Source organism: Ochotona curzoniae, unplaced genomic scaffold, assembly GCF_017591425.1.
Source record: "Ochotona curzoniae isolate NIBS_2020 unplaced genomic scaffold, NIBS_Ocur_1.0 contig_54, whole genome shotgun sequence".
Taxonomy (NCBI): domain Eukaryota; kingdom Metazoa; phylum Chordata; class Mammalia; order Lagomorpha; family Ochotonidae; genus Ochotona; species Ochotona curzoniae.
The window spans coordinates 801416-816479 of NW_024466464.1; the positions used below are offsets into that span (position 1 = coordinate 801416).

Below are 15064 nucleotides of genomic sequence, written 5' to 3' on the forward strand. Positions count from 1 at the left end.
TTAAATGGCAGAATTAGAGAAGAAGAGATCTTCTGTGTGCTGGGTCACTCCCCAGGTGGCTGCAGTGACTGGGCCTGAGGCAGGCCAAAGCCGGGAGCTTGGAACTCCATCTGGGCCTCCTTGTGCCTGGCAGAGGCCCAGGTACTCGGGCCATCCCCAGGCGGGTTCACAGGGAGCCCAACGGGGGTGGGAGTGGAATGATCTGGACTTGAGCTGGTGTTGGTATACTACGCTGGCATTGCAAGTGGTGGCTTCTCTGACTGTACCACAGTGCCAGCCCTTGCATTTATCATTAAAAAAAAAAGAATGCTACAACCAGCAAGAAATTTCAGTGTGAACTAGTTAGACACCAACACTCTGCAGAACTGTTAAAATGAGGCCGCTTATGGGTATGCTCTGTGAGAAGGCGTGAGGGCACCGTGTGCTACAGGCCCGCGTCCAACACGCAGGCGCTCTTCAGGCCAGTTCAGCATCAGGCCCACCCTATCCCCAGCTGATGGGATCTTGGTGCCCACGTCAGGCCCTGCTCAACTCCCCTTGTTCCCCCAGAGCCTGGCAGCCCAGGCATCAGCATGAGTCGGCGGCGTGTTCCACCTGTCCGCCGTCAGCCGCAGTTGTGCGTGTTGCCCGTGCTCACTGTGGCCCTCCTCACACCCAGCTGCTGCCCAGGCCCCTGCTGTCCGCTCCGTGCCCTCCGCAGGAAGCCTGGCGCTGGGCTGCAGCGTCACCGAGAGCACAGGGCAGGGGGCAGAGAGGGCAGCTCCCAACGGAGCTGTCCATGGGAATTCTCACAGAATTAGGTGAGTGGATCTTAAGGTGGAAGGCAGGGCATTCTGTACCGTGGCAGGGTCTCGTAAGGCTGTTTGTGGGACACGTGGGTGAGTCCCAGGCCACGCCCGCTGGAGCAGGTGCAGACTGAGGCCTGAGAAGTGTCCTGAAGACACAGGAAAGGGCAGGCCCTCCTTTGACTGCAACCTCCCGCAAGCTGAAGCCTCAGTGTGCCAGGGAGCGACCCCGGGGTCCCTCATAGCGTATGTTCTTATTTTCAAATAAGATGCTGCCTCTCCCTGCTGCCCAGGTACGAGGTGCTGCAGCTCTGCTGGCTGTCCCCCGACAAGAGGCCGGCGGCCGAGGACGTGCACCGGCTGCTCACCTACCTGCGCATGCAGAGCCAGCGCGACTCGGAGGTGGACTTCGAGCAGCAGTGGAACGCCCTGAAGCCCAGCACGCACAGCCGGGACGCGTCCAGCAACGCCGCCTTCCCCATCCTGGACCACTTCGCCCGGGACCGGCTGGGCCGCGAGCTGGAGGAAGTCCTGACCGTGACCGAGACGAGCCAGGGCCTGAGCTTCGAGTACGTGTGGGAGGCCGCCAAGCATGACCACTTCGAGGAGCACGGCCGGGGCCGCCCGGACGAAGGCCTGTCCTACACCAGCGTCTTCTTCCCCGTCGAAGTGGTGGAGAGCTCGCTGACGGAGCCGGGGTCCGGCCAGCAGGACGACAGCGGCCAGGACGTGCCCCTGCGGGCCCCTGGCGTGGTCCCTGTTTTTGATGCCCACAACCTCTCTGTTGGCAGCGACTATTACATCCAGCTGGAGGAGAAAAGTGGGGGCCACCTGGAGCTGGATTATCCGCCTGCCCAGCTCACGACCGAGCTGGAAAACCCTGACAGGACGGGCGCTGAGGCGGCCGCGTTCCCAGCTCTCCGGGGCCTGGAGCTCGAGGAGTCGAGCGTGGATGAGGATTTGTTCCAGGGCAGTGCGGCTCCCGGGGCGCCCAGCCTGGCCGAGGAGCTGCGGGTGGCCGTGGGCCCCGAGAGCCCAGCCCTCGGCCTGTTCAATGAGCTTGACAAACCTGAGGACCGGCCCGGCCACCAGAGAATATTCGACCTCATGGAATTAGATGGGATGCAGGCAAACTTAAGGACAGTCTCTTTAAGCTCAGGTCCGAAGGAGCCCCAAGAACCGGCAACGATGCCACCGCTGGAGAGACAAAATCCCCCCAGTTTGTTTGACTGCGAGCCCCTCGGCTGGCCGGGAGACGTCGCGCTCCAGGACGGCCTCGATCCCCTGAATGTGCAGGAGCTGTCAGAAAACTTTGCGTTCCTTCAGGAAAAGAACTTGCTGAAGGGCTCGCTGTCCGACAGGGCTCGTCCGAGTGGTCTCCAGGCGGAGCTGCAGGCAGCGGGTGCCAGCAAGATGCCAGCCGAGACCTCAGGCGGAAGCTCTGCAGACACCGAGCTGGTGTCGGCGGGCAGTACCTCAGGGGTGCCCTCCGTGCGGCAGAGCAGGGGTCAGGATGCGGGCCCCTCGCTGCCGTCTTCCCCCGCGACCTCGCTCCAGGCTGAGGGAGAGCTCCCCGACCTGAAGCCCGGGGAGACCCCGCGCCCCTCTGCGGAGGGCAGCGTCCTTGGGGAGTGTCCCCGCCCGGATGCAGAGCCCGTGGCCGTCCCGGCAGAGGGCAGCCCCGCAGGCATGGGCACTGGAGCCGAGGACTCGGCCCACTGCGGCGAGGAGGCCCTGAAACCAAGCGCCAGCGGCGCTGCTGCCCGTGGCGGCCCCCCGGAGCGGAGCCTGGGCGAGGCGGGCCCAGGAGAGCCCCCCGCTCAGCACCTGCCGCCGCCGCAGCGCGGTTACCCCGCGGGAGCAGGCCTGGCATCCGCCCTGTCCTCCGACTCCACCAGCCAGGACAGCCTCCTGGAGGACAGCGTGGCCACGGCCGTGCTGAGCTCAGAGCAGTCCGCCGAGACCCCCGACTCCCTGGACTCGCTGGACGTCCACGCGGCGCTGCTCGACTCGCTCGGCTCCCGCTCGCCGCAGAAGCCGCCTGCCCCCGAGAAGCCGGCGGACAGCGGCTACGAAACCGAGAACCTCGAGTCCCCCGAGTGGACGCTGCACCCCGCGCCCGAGGGCGCCACCTCCGGCGACGGGGCTCCCGGCGCCGCGCCTCCCAACCCGGTCATTGTCGTCTCGGACGCGGGCGACGGCCACAGAGGCGCCGAGGCGGCCGTGCACGCGTGCTCCCAGGGCTCCTACCGGGACTCGGCCTACTTCTCTGATAACGACTCTGAGCCTGACCGGAAGGCCGAGGAGGCCCCGGGAACCTCCTCCATGCCGGCCTCGGTGCTGGCTGAGAGTCAGCCCCCGCCTGAGCCGGACATCCCGGAGCCGAGAGCCCAGGCCCAGGACGGTGGCCTGGAAGCGGGGCCCAGCCAGCCAGACCCTTGCGGCTGCTCCTCCGCCCTGCAGGATTCCGGTGACCTGGAGTGGAGAGCCACGCCGGAGCCCGCCCTGGCCGAGGTGGCTGGCGAGGCGTGTCCTGCGGAGGACGAGGCCAGCAGCCCCATGGGCCTGTGGCACTCGGAGCTGAGCAGCAGCGAGGACTTGGAGGCCCCGGAAGATCGGCCCTGCACGCTCGCCTCCACTGGAACCAACACGCACGAGCTGCTGGCCTACACGCACGCTGCGGCTGAGAAGCCCTTGTCCTGCCACTCCGAGGGCCCCAAGTTCAAGGAACCGGACGTCGAAGGCAAGTACCTCGGGAAGCTGGGCGTGAGCGGGGCGCTCGACCTGGCCGAGGACGGCGTGGACGCCGACGAGGAGGACGAAAACAGCGACGACTCGGACGACGACCTGCGGGCCTTCAACCTGCACAGCCTGAGCTCCGAGTCGGACGACGAGCCGGAGCGTCCCGTGCCTGTGGTCCTGAGCAGCGACGACGGCAGGCACCTGCGCAGCCTGCTCAAGCCGGCGGCGGCCGAGCCCGGGCCGCTGCCCGAGGAGCGGAGGGAGAAGAAGGCCGTCACCTTCTTCGACGACGTCACCGTCTACCTGTTTGATCAGGTATCGTAGCGCTCTGTGCTTTGGGGGTGTCTTGTTCCCCGCTGTAGCCTTTGAATATACAGCTCCGTCGTGAAGCCAGGGCCTGGGCACCACCGCACAGGCAGGCTTGGTAGTGCCTTCACGTTGGCCTCCCTCCTGGAGGGGCTTGGGAGCTGGCCCTGGGTGCCCGGCTCTGTGTGGCACCTGCCCTCTTGCTGTGGCCTTGGTGGGTCTCTGCATCGGCCTGTCTCCTCCCCTCACTTGACTTCCGCTGTTCTGTTTCCCTGTATGTTTCCCGTGTTCTGCCAGGATGGCGCCCGGCCACCCCCACAGGGAGCCCAGGCCTGTGGGTCTCCTTACGTCGCTCCCACGCCTCAGAGTCTCAAAAAGAGTCCTGTTTGCCACCCAGAGTGGGAAAAGGGAGAAGGACCAGGCCTGGCCCTTGAGCTCTGGGTCTGGTTAACATGCTGTGTGTGCCTTCAGCGACATGCTGCCTGCACCCCAGGAGTGTGAGGGTCCTGGGGGCTAGGAGACACGCATGCCCGCATCTCTGGACTGTTCTGGGACCCACTGCGGCTCTGACAGGGCAGGCTGGTGGCTTAGGAGGAATGAGGGGTCTCGGCCCCTCCTGGGTCAGCCTGTGTGTGTGTTCAGGCTAGCCTTGGTTTCTGTGCCAGGGCATGGCTGCCCCTGTAAGTTGGGAAATATTTCCTCCTCATTGGGAGAAGATTCTGGAAAAGCTGATGTGGGTTTGTCAGTCTTCCCAGAGTTGCTTTTGGTTTCAGGGATAATTTTTGGTTGTTACTCCTCCTGTGTGGCTTGGGTTTCCTTTGAGCTCCTGAGCTGAGAGCTGAGGTGGGAGAGCTGCCTCAGAGCCCAGCCATGTAATGCTGTCATTTTGCACGTTCCCGCCAGGCCAGTGGTGCGTGGTCTGTCACGCTTCCCTGTCATCTATGTCTGACCCCTCTCCGAGCTCCCCGAGACGCCGTCTTTGCATGTGAACCCGTTACAGGTTAGCTGCCCCTGCCAGATGTGACAGGTGTTCCTGCTCCTTTCTTGTCACTGGTTTCTGCTCGGACCCCCTCAGGATCAGAGGATGTGTTTTATTCGGCTCTGTTTCTCTTCAGTTGGTTAGAGGTTTAAAACAGGCCGGGGCCTGGCACGAAGGCTCAGTGCTTAAATTCTCCCCTTGTAAGTGCCAGGATCCCATATGGGCGCCGGTCTGTGCCCCAGCTGCTCTGCTTCCCAAAGCACTGGAGGACAGCCCAAAGCCTTGGGTCCCTGCACCCGTGTGGGAGACCTGGAGGAAGCTCCTGGCTCCTGGCTTTGGATTGGCGCAGCTCTGGCCGTTGTGGACACTTGGGGAGTAACCCAGCTGATGGACAGTCTCTCTGTAATTTAGACTTTTAAGTAAAATAAATAAATCTTTACAGAGTAAAAAATGGAAAGATAAAACAATTACAGGTCCCAGATAAGTGGCAGGTGTGCATGTGTGGCTCCCAGCACGTGGGCTGCCCTTCTGGCCCAGCGCGTGTGGCTGGTTGCCGGCTGTGTCTTCCTGCTGTCCAGTCTGCCCGCGCCGGCTACACCAGAAGCGTGGTCTCCCGCCATCGCCTCCTGCAGCTCTGAGCCGCGGCAGGGCCTGGATGGGGAGGGTGCCGGTGCCTCCTGGAGGAGTTGGCCCGTTTAAGCCGCCTGTGTCCTTAGCTCCGCCTCGTCTCATACATGTTTATGCACCTATTCTGGGTTTCTTTTGATTGGTTTGTGCCTGTTCTACAGTTGTGGGTTTGTTTTGTTGAAGATTTATTTATTTTTATTGGAAATTGAGATTTACAGAGAGAAGGAAGCAGAAAGATCATTCACCTGCTGATTTATTCCCCAAGTGGCCACAACGGCCGGACCTGAGCCAGTCTGAAGCCAGGAGCTTCTTCCAGGACTCCACATGGGTGCAGGGTCCCAAGGCTTTGCACTGTCCATTACTGCCCTCCCATGCTGCAAGCAGGGAGCTGGGTGGGAAGTGCAGCAGCCAGTGTGTGAGCCAGTGTCCGTAAGGGATCCTGGGGTTTGCGTGGGGAGGATTAGCCAGTTGAGCCATCGCACTGAGCCCTGTGGTTTGTTTCATTTTGTTTTTTTTTTTTCTGGCTCTTATACTTCTTAAATGAGTTTCTTGTAGCTAGAATATAGCCAGTTAAGCGTTTGTTTGTTTGTTTTTTCCTTCCTTCCTTTCTAAAATTGATTGATTGATTTGAAAGGCAGAGTTACAGAATGAAAGAGGAGCAGAGACAAAGAGCAGCTCCTCCGTCCACTGGCTCACTCCCCAGATGTCTGCAGTGCCTGGGACTGTGCCAGACTGAAGCCTCTATGCGGGTGCAGGGCCAAGCACTTGGGCCATCCTCCGCTTTCCAAGGCCCGCTGGGAGGTTGACTGGTTGACTGCCCAAATGGCCGCAGCAGTTACAGCTGAGCTGATCCGAAGCCAGGCGCCTCTTCCGGGTCTCCCACACAGGTGCAGGGTCCCAAGGCTTTGGGCCGTCCTCGACTGCTTTCCCAGGCCACAGGCAGGGAGCTGCATGGGAAGTGGAGCCACCAGGATTAGGACCAGCGCCCATATGGGATTCTGGCGGGTTCAAGGCGAGGACTTTAGCCGCTAGGCCATGGAGCAGGGCCCCTGATAACCTGTCTTAATTTTAATTTATTTATAGTGTTATCACTTTTTTTGAAAGTTCGCAGAGAAGAGAGAAAGAGCTCTTTCATCCACTGGCTCGCTCCCCCAAATACTCACGCAGTTAGGGTGGCCCAGGCTGAAGCCAGGAGCCTGGAACTCCCTGTGGGTCTCCCCGGTGTGTGACCCAGACCCAAGACCTGCTGTTTGTGTCCCGGCGTGTGCATTAGCAGGTCCAGGATCAGAAGCGGAATAGCCCAACTGGAAGCAGGCCCTCCGAGGCGGGCTGCCACAGTCCCGCTCTGGCTCGGCCCAGCCCACTCATGTTTTTCAAGCACGTGGGGACACGTAGATGGTGTTCGCGTCTGTCCTGAGGCGTTTGCCTCAATCTCTCCTTTTTCCCAGCTGCCTGACGCTCATTCCTGAAAGATACTCTTCTCAGAATTGAGAATTCTCGCAGCTTCTCCCCTTCCTCGGTGTGTAGAACGGTCGTCCCTGCCCCGTGGCCTTGGCGTCTGCTCTAGGGAAGCTGCAGCCACGTCTCCGTGTCAGTCAGGCAAAGCGCACGCCTGGTCTCGGGTGCCAGGTGTTGGCTCTGTCCTCTGTGCCCAGCAGGTTGGCTGTGGCGCTCCTGGGTGCAGCTGCGTGGCCTCGCTGAGCTGCTGGCACCAGCTGTGGGGCTGCTGTTTGTCCCCGGCGTCTGACCTCGTGGCCCCGGGTCCCCCACACCCCCGCCTGTCCTCCTTGCTGTGCCGAGTCCTCCACTTCCCTGCCCCTCGAGCAGTTTTACTTTTTCTGTGCTGAATGTTGCGTTTCCCACCCCCCACCTCTGTCCTTTGGTTGACACTTTGTTTCTTTCCTTTGGAAGTGTGTCGGTGGGGGTGCCGCCTGCCCCAGGTGGTTCTGTGGCGGGGTGTCCCCTCCCACACGGCAGGCCAGCCTTTCCGGCTTCTCGGAGCCAGGTGGTTTCGGATCACGTCCTCACGTCACGTTTCGCTCTGGAGGCACTGACCCTCCCGGCCCGGGCCTGAGCCCAGCTGTGGGTTGCGGTGTCAGTTTTGCTTCCCCTTTCAGAGCCTGAGCTGTACCCTGTGCTGGCTAGGTGCTGCCCCACCCTGGTGGGGTGCTGGGGTCAGCTGGGTGTGACTGGGGGGGGGTCCAGGAGCTCCTTTCCCCTCCCCCTTGTTGGTGTGCACACTGCGCCACACGCTTCCTGCACAGTGCCCGCGCGCAGCCCTGGCACTGGAAGCTGCTTCCCCAGAGAGGCACCTGCCAGCCTGCAGCCGTGTGGGGCTGGGAGCTGCGGGTGGAGGCCCTGAGGGAGCAAACCTGACTGTCCTCCCTTTCGTCGCCCCAGACCCTCCTGCCCCATAGCCCGAGGTGGCGGGGTCTCCTGTCCCCCGGCTTTCAGGCTGGGGGATGGTCGGTGGGGGGCTGCCTGCTGCCGTCCCCTGCCTGGGGAGCTGCTTCATGCAGCCTGACCCAGCTGACCCACGGGCACGCGGGCCCGCTCCCACGAGCAGTGTGGCTGATGTGGACTCTTTCCGTTTGGCTTCTCAGGAAACTCCTACCAAGGAGCTGGGGCCCTGCGTGGGAGAAGCACGTGCTCCCGAGCCCTGCAGCCCGTTGCTATCCGCGGGGCCGCCCTGCCTGAGCAGGTGTATAAATTCCGAAAGCTCCACTGATGACGAAGGTACCTGAGACCCTGGGAGGCAGGGCGGGGCCGGGGGACCGTGCAGGGGAGCTTGGCTCGCTGCTTTAAATAGTGACCCCGGGCAGTGGGCTCTGCTGTGCGAGGGATGAGCACTCGGGCCCTTCCTGCCTTACCTGGCTGTGCTGTGTTGGCAGGTGGAGGCTTTGAATGGGACGACGACTTCTCCCCTGACCCGTTCATGGCCAAGACCACGAGCAGCCTTCTGGCCTCGCAGGCCACCCTGCAGTCCAAGTACTTCTCCCCGCCCCCTCCCGCCCGCAGCCCTGAGCCCAGCTGGCCTCCCCCAGCGCCCTGCTCCAGGTTCTCCATCTCGCCTGCCAACATCGCCAGCTTCTCGCTCACACACCTCACAGACTCGGACATGGAGCAAGGAGGTGAGGGGGCCCTGTGTGTGCTGGGGGGTGCGTGGGGCCTCTGCTATGCTCAGTTCCCCGGCTTTGCCGTCTGCCCCGTGCTGGAGCCGGGAGTCTGGGGTCCTGGTTCCTCTGGCCCAGGAGGCATCCCAGATGGGCGGCATCTCCTCCCGGCCTGCAGTACGCACCCTTCTTGCGTGTCTCTGCTTCCCCAGGTTCGCGCTGGTAGCGCTCCTAACCTGGGCTTTGGAGTCACGCCCAGGTCCTTCCCTGAGCCGTGTTGACTTTGCCATTAAGTCTTGGTCTCTGTGACCCAGTGGCTGCTGGGAGCACCTGGGTAGGGGCACATTTGAAGTGGTAGTGTCTGAACAGGTGGGGGTTCCCCACCCACCCACCCCGCGGATAGATTGAAAGATAAGTGTTAATAGGCGCATTCTTTGACGTGAAGTTTGCAGATCAAATAATGAGCACAAAACCTAAAGAGCTTTTATCAGTGTTTGCACCTGCCTCACATGTGCGGCCTCGCCGCGCCCACAACCTGCACTGCGTGTAGCACAGGTGTGTGTCGGGCCGTGTTCCCGCTGGCTGCCAGGGCCGCGTGGGAGCCCAGCAGATGTGCACAGGGAGGGGGTGGGGCCGCGGCCTGTTCCCACATCTGCAGCCAGCCCTGCTGGTAGCCGCCACGGGTGTGCTCAGACACTCACCCGTCGTGTTACGGCCTCTGTCCCAAACAGGAAGCAGCGAAGACGGAGAGAAAGATTAGGCAGCTGCGGTCAGCTCCGGCTTGTGGCCTGCGTGACCTGCCGAGAGACGTCCGCCGGCGTTTGCTGACATGAGATGTGGGGGAGGAAGCAGGAGGCGCACACGGAGGTGGCCCTGAGCCCTGTCCAGTTCGGGGCCTTCAGAGAGCCCGACTGGGGCAGGTCCCGGGTCCCCGGCCGCTTGATGCGCTGCCACGCCGGGGTCCCGCTGAGGCTGGGCACATGGGCTGTGCGTCTGTTCTCCGAGGAAGCCCTGTGCCCTCCCGGTACCTTAGCACAGGTGCCACGGAGGACGCTTGAGGGGAACGGTCACGAGTGAGCCATATTTATTACTTTTCAAGAAATCACTAATTGCTTTCTGTAATTGCACTGTGGATAAATGTTCTATGAGTTCCCAATATTGTACAGAATCTTAAATTATTCAAGGAAAACAAGGCAGGACAAGCTGGTGCCACCCACTTGTTTGATTTCTTTCTCTGTTTCATGGTTTGTTTGCCCTGCACGGTACTTGTAAAGCTTCAGAATTCTGCGTGCCAGGCCATCTTCCAGGTGGCTGGACTGCGCACATGGCACTCACCGGCCACAGTGACCCTGGGCAGGACTGGCCTCTGTGCTGTCGTTAATGAATTCAGAAATGCCGCTGATGTGTTGTTGAGGCAGACACATGTCTGTCTTGTGGCCTGGGACCTCGGCTGGCTCTTTCTCCCTGCCTCACCCCTGAACTCGGCTCTGGCTGCGATGCCCAGGTCCCTAGCCCTTCCCCAAGGGCCGGCTGACAGCAAGACCACCACAGGGAGGAAGCATCGGCGGGCAACTCCGGCATCCGGGGCAGCTCCGTTCTCTTTGTTCATGTCACATCCTGTATCTGACTTCGAGAAAGCATCTTCAGGCTGGACTTTCTGCTCCGAGCCCCTGCAGGTCACAGCCTGGTGTGACAAGTGTGTAACCCAGCAAACACATCGCATCGCACAGCTGCAAGGAGGAACAGAGACGGACGGCATTGGAGCCTGAGCGGCCACACATGTGAGCCCGGGGATCCTGGGCTCAGTGCCATGCCTTCCCCCTGCTTGGAGCAGGCCCGGTGTGTCCCGGGCTCCGTTCTCGCCACCGAGTTCTGTGCTCAACTGAGGAACTGGCCAGCGACCAGCGTGGCCACACGTGGGCCCCTCTTCACACCGGAGCTACCCAGGGAGGAGCTTGGGCATCGGACCGGTCTACGCTGCGACTTATGACCTGTGTCTGTCCGGGCTCGCCGCGTGCTGCTCTGAAGCAATAACTCCCCCGGGCGGGGGACTTGAGAGCAGAGTCCCCGACCCACCCCATATCCCCCCCCACGTGACCAGGCATCCCGGGTTCTGCCGAGCACGCTGCCTCCTGTGCTCAGGCACCAGGGGCCAGTATTGCCAAATCCACCCTCTGGCAGCGGAGGCCTTGGGAGGGTTCCTGAGCGTCCGCACCCACCTGCCAGTCAGACCGCGAGGTCAGCCCAGGACACGGGGTGGCTACTTGGGAGCCGAAGTTTGTCCCCTGCACTGTGGAGCTCTTCACAGTATCATTCCCACTCTATCTCAAGCCTGTGCGGCTCTCATAATTAATTGCCAAAACATTTTCTACATTGAGTTGGGGGGTTAGATCTGACTGTGGTCCCGCATGGACTTACATTTGTAATGAACCACAGTTCACACTCTTCTGAGATCACAAGCAATACCCATGAGATTTAACCAAGTCGTTGTTTCCTTGTCGCCAGCCCTGTCTTGGACGGCCAGCATGTGGCCTTGTGACCCGATTCAGTGTTGCAGCCCCTTACCCAGCCACGGGGAGCCATGCAAGACAGCTAGCTGGCCGCCCCTTCCGACTGCCCGGACCTGTGTCAGTGCTTGTCACATGGTGGTTCCCAATCCCATCACCCAGGGCCCCTGCCCTCCGCCCCCTCAGTACGTGCTCATCTGCGACCTCCAGCGGCCCAGGCAACAGCCAGGGAGGAGCCGAGACCCTCCGGGGGGCTAGCCCCGAGCCCACCCCGTGGAGACTGCAGAGTCTCCCACCGGGATGCACAGGCCCGAGGGGTCCCGGAGAGGTGCCTCTGCCCCGGCGGCGGCGGTGGGGGTGAGGGCCCCACGCACGCGCAGCCTTAAAGCTACGACAGGCGTGCCCAGCTGCTTTCCCGCACACGTCCTCAGGGCGTGTGAGCACCGCAGGGCCACCCCTGGGCGGGAGCCATGCAGCCAGCCCTGGCATCCACAGGGCCCTGGGACGGGGTGTGTGAACCCTCACAGCCCCAGGCGCTGGCCCTGTCATGGCAATAGAACAGTCACTGACCTTCAGTTTAAATTGTGTACATTTTTAAAATTGTAAGATTTTTACTGTATATTGATGCATAGTGTGATTCGATAAATTGCTTGTAATTTAAAAACTATTTAATATTCAAAATAAATATAGTTATATATTTATAAACTCTGTATGCTGTGTTCCTTTGGCCTGGGGCCCTGGCCCCGACAGACCGTCATCTCCCACCCCCAAAGATGCTGAGCAGTGCAGGCAGGTGGAGCCCCTGGACTGGTGCGCTGTGGGGTCCATTCTGGGCTGCCTTTCACAGAAGGCAGTAGGTCCTTGTGTGGCTCAGCTTGAGCTCCAAGCCAAGGGAGGAGCCAAGACCCTCTGGAGGGCGAGCCCAGCCCTCACCTTCCTGGTCTCCTGTAGGTGGGTCCTGGCACCTGCCCAGGGAGGAGGCTCTTCCAGCTCCCCCACCCCGCCCTGCAGCCCAAGCACACTGTGCACCGGGCTCCGGGAATCCCCAAGCAAGGTGCTACTTCTGGCATCTTGGAGTGCACCCCCGTACAAGGGTGCCCAAGTATAAAGGGGCGGCAGAGCCTGCTAGCCCTATCTGTCGGGCTTCTGCACTTAGTCTGAAAACCCCATAGCGCCCAGCCCTCCCCGCCCCAGCTGCGGAACAGCCTGCACGTGGGCATCCTGTCCTGTGGGCCCACCAGCCTGGCGGTGGGAGGCGGCGGCCGGGGCGGTGCTGGAGCAGGGTGGGGGGAGGGTGCGGGACACCACGGGAGGGTTCCCTGGCCAGGGCCACCCGGTCCTGCCGCCAGCCCGCAGGTGCCGCCACCCCGCAGGCCGGGCCCGCCCAGCTCATTTGCATGCGTGCAGCCCCGCCCGGGGCTGCTAAAGCGACGTGTCCTTGTCCCCCGTGGGCAGCCTCGGAGCGTGCAGCCGCGGATCCTCAGGTAGCATGGGAGAACTGGGGGCGGGGAGCCCAGGGAGGCTACAGGGAGGGGGCGCCCAGGGAAGAGGGAAGGGTCTGGAATTCTATCCGTGGGAGGCCATCCACGTGGTGGGATTGGGGCCGGCGCTGACCATGGTTACCCCTGACCTGCCACCACGATCCTAGGCCAGTGCTGTCCCTGCAGGTGTCATGTCCAGCGGAGCCAAATGGCAAGTCCTGCCCCTGGGGCACAGGGGAGGCTGCCCAGAGCTGGGGTGGCCTGGGCAGTGTCAGAGCTGGCTCAGGCTCGGGGGGCAGTGAGGGGCAGGGCACAAGGCCCTAGATCCAGGGGGCTTCCTCTCCCCACCCTGGGAAGGGGATGCAAGGACAGGGGGAGGGCTGGAGGTGGTCCGTGTGAGGGTCAGCCTGCACACCAGCGGCTGTGTGTCCAGGAAAGTTCCTGGGGTCCCTGTGCATCCTCCGGGAGGCCGAGGGGACAGAGGGCAGCAGAGCCGATGACCACAGAGGGATCCTGCGCTGTGCATTTCAGCTCTGAGTGCCACCACTTCCTGGGACTACACCATTCAGAGCCATGAAGACCAAGAGCCGGCCTCCCCGGCGCCAGGCCAGGGACACGGAGACCCCCTCTGCGGAGCGCATGTCCGACGCGCCCCAGGAGGGCCCAGGGCCGGAGCTGAAGGGGCTCCGGAGCAGGGCCCCCCGGGGAACTGCAGGGGCGCGGGCTGAGGGCGGAGGACGACGCAGGCCAGGTCCCAGCGGCAGTGGCCGGCGGGAGAGCAGCATCCAGCGGCGCCTGGAAAGCAATGAGCGCGAGCGACAGCGCATGCACAAGCTCAACAACGCCTTCCAGGCGCTGCGCGAGGCCATCCCGCACGTGCGGGCCGGCAAGAAGCTCTCCAAGATCGAGACCCTCACGCTGGCCAAGAACTATATCAAGTCGCTCACCGCCACCATCCTGACCATGTCCAGCAGCCGTATCCCAGGCCTCGAGGGGCCGGGCCCTGCGCCAGGCCCCCGGCTCTACCAACATTACCAGCAGCAGCAGCAAGCGGCCAGCGGCCAGCCCGGTGCCGCCGAGGCTCAGCCACAGGGTCACCTGCACAGGTACTCCACGCAGATCCACAGCTTTCGGGAGGGCACCTAGACTGGTGGCTGGCTGGCTGGCTGGCTGGCCGACTGGCCGGTCCACCCCAGCCCTGCCCTCTGTCCTTTCGTCCTACCAGCCCCACACTCCTGCCCCAGCGCCCCTTCCTTCCCCCATTGCCTGAAGGGCAGCACCTACAGCCGTCCTCCCGGACCAGCGAGGGCAGAGTGAGGCCGGACCTGCGGGTTCTGGGAGGGGCCCTTGGTGGACTAGGCCTCAGCTTTGCAGACTGAATTCTCTCGACTGCCACCCCTCCCTGGCAGGAACCGGTTCCAGGAAGCAGCTTGCTGCTGCCCAGAGGCCTGAGAACCCCGCCTGGGGGAGGGGCTGTCCCACCTGCACCGCACACAGCACGTGGTGAACTGAGGACCGAAGCCCTCTAAGCAAAGCCCAAGTCCTCGGTGGGGGTGTGTGCAGCAGCTGCAGAGGTTCGTCAGAGGATGGGCACAGTGGGCCAGCACCCCCGAGGCTGGATGTCCCCACGCTGCCCACGTGAGCTTGTCAGGGCCAGGAATGCCCCAGACACTCTAGCACGCCCTCCCACCGGAGTTGGGTTGGCCCAGGACTGGCAGCGGGCCTCAGCATGTTCCTGGGTGACAGGGTGGATTGGGGAGAGGGCAGGGAAGGGCCTGGCAAGAAGAGGCCTAGGGGTGCCTGGAGCTCCCCTCCCCCAACCCGGGGCAGCCTGGCAGGCCCTGCTGCCCTGGCTCCGGCTTCCTGCTGTCGGGGCGTTCCGGGTCCACTGCTCTGTCAGCCCCGGCCCCGTGCTGTCAGCTTGGCTGGCATTTCTCCTCCTCATCCCCCTGCCTGGAGCTGTGCCAGAGGCCCTCGGGGCAGGACCCTGCGGACCTGGGGAGCAGGGAAGCCAGTCTGGGGTTTAGGGGTGGGAGTGAGTGGTGGCACAGACAGGCTTGGGGTGAGCCCTGGCCACACACACACAGGGCAGCTGCAGCGCGCTCCTGAGGGTGGAGACCCCAGGCCTTCGTTGGGGTGAGCCAGGACTTCTGTGGGCATCAGCGGACAGTGGAAGCCCCCAGGAACTGGGGGACATCCAGTCCTGACGGGAGCTTAACAGATCCTGCCTGGTGACAGCTTCAGGGCGAACTGGGCAAGCTGGCCAGGCCTGTGGCTGGTCCCTCTCCATCCTGGTCCTGGATCCGCGCCCAGGCTGGCCTGTCCCCCGCCCTCCGCTGGCCTGCAGCCCCTGCCTGCCCAGGACACCTGCGGGCCAAGCGGGGGGTGGTCCCATGTAAGCAGAGAAACCAGTACTGCAGCTTTTATGTCTTGGAGAATCCACCTGGAACTGGCGGCCGTGCCCTCACTGTAATTGCAGGGAAAATGGTTCTTCAATTACCCCAATTTGCATTTTATTATTTTT

At 62.6% G+C, this 15064-nt stretch overlaps 2 protein-coding genes across 4 annotated transcripts in view; both read left to right on the forward strand.

Moving 5' to 3' along the window:
- Nucleotides 1-11753, forward strand: part of LMTK2 (lemur tyrosine kinase 2) — a 75991-nt gene extending 64238 nt beyond the window's left edge. Inside the window, exons 11-15 of one of the 3 annotated variants that reach the window (XM_040990015.1) lie at nucleotides 1079-1685; nucleotides 1725-3842; nucleotides 8043-8175; nucleotides 8331-8570; nucleotides 9284-11753. In XM_040990015.1, coding sequence (XP_040845949.1) covers nucleotides 1079-1685; nucleotides 1725-3842; nucleotides 8043-8175; nucleotides 8331-8570; nucleotides 9284-9312 — 3127 coding nt within the window. In that variant the 3' untranslated portion in view covers nucleotides 9313-11753. Of the gene's footprint in view, nucleotides 1-1078; nucleotides 3843-8042; nucleotides 8176-8330; nucleotides 9083-9283 lie in introns of those variants that run through there. The other 2 variants (XM_040990014.1, XM_040990013.1) reach the window with 2 other exon arrangements.
- A 757-nt stretch (nucleotides 11754-12510) lies between these two features.
- Nucleotides 12511-14934, forward strand: BHLHA15 (basic helix-loop-helix family member a15). Its single transcript, XM_040990016.1, has 2 exons — nucleotides 12511-12543; nucleotides 13072-14934. The coding sequence occupies exon 2, from the start codon at nucleotides 13114-13116 to the stop codon at nucleotides 13684-13686; it is 573 nt and encodes a 190-aa protein (XP_040845950.1). The 5' UTR covers nucleotides 12511-12543; nucleotides 13072-13113; the 3' UTR covers nucleotides 13687-14934.
- Nucleotides 14935-15064: the final 130 nt, after the last annotated feature.

Bases quoted from the DNA above. Each gene is read 5' to 3' on its own strand.
- BHLHA15 (XM_040990016.1), top strand. From the start codon at position 13,114: ATGAAGACCAAGAGCCGGCCTCCCCGGCGCCAGGCCAGGGACACGGAG.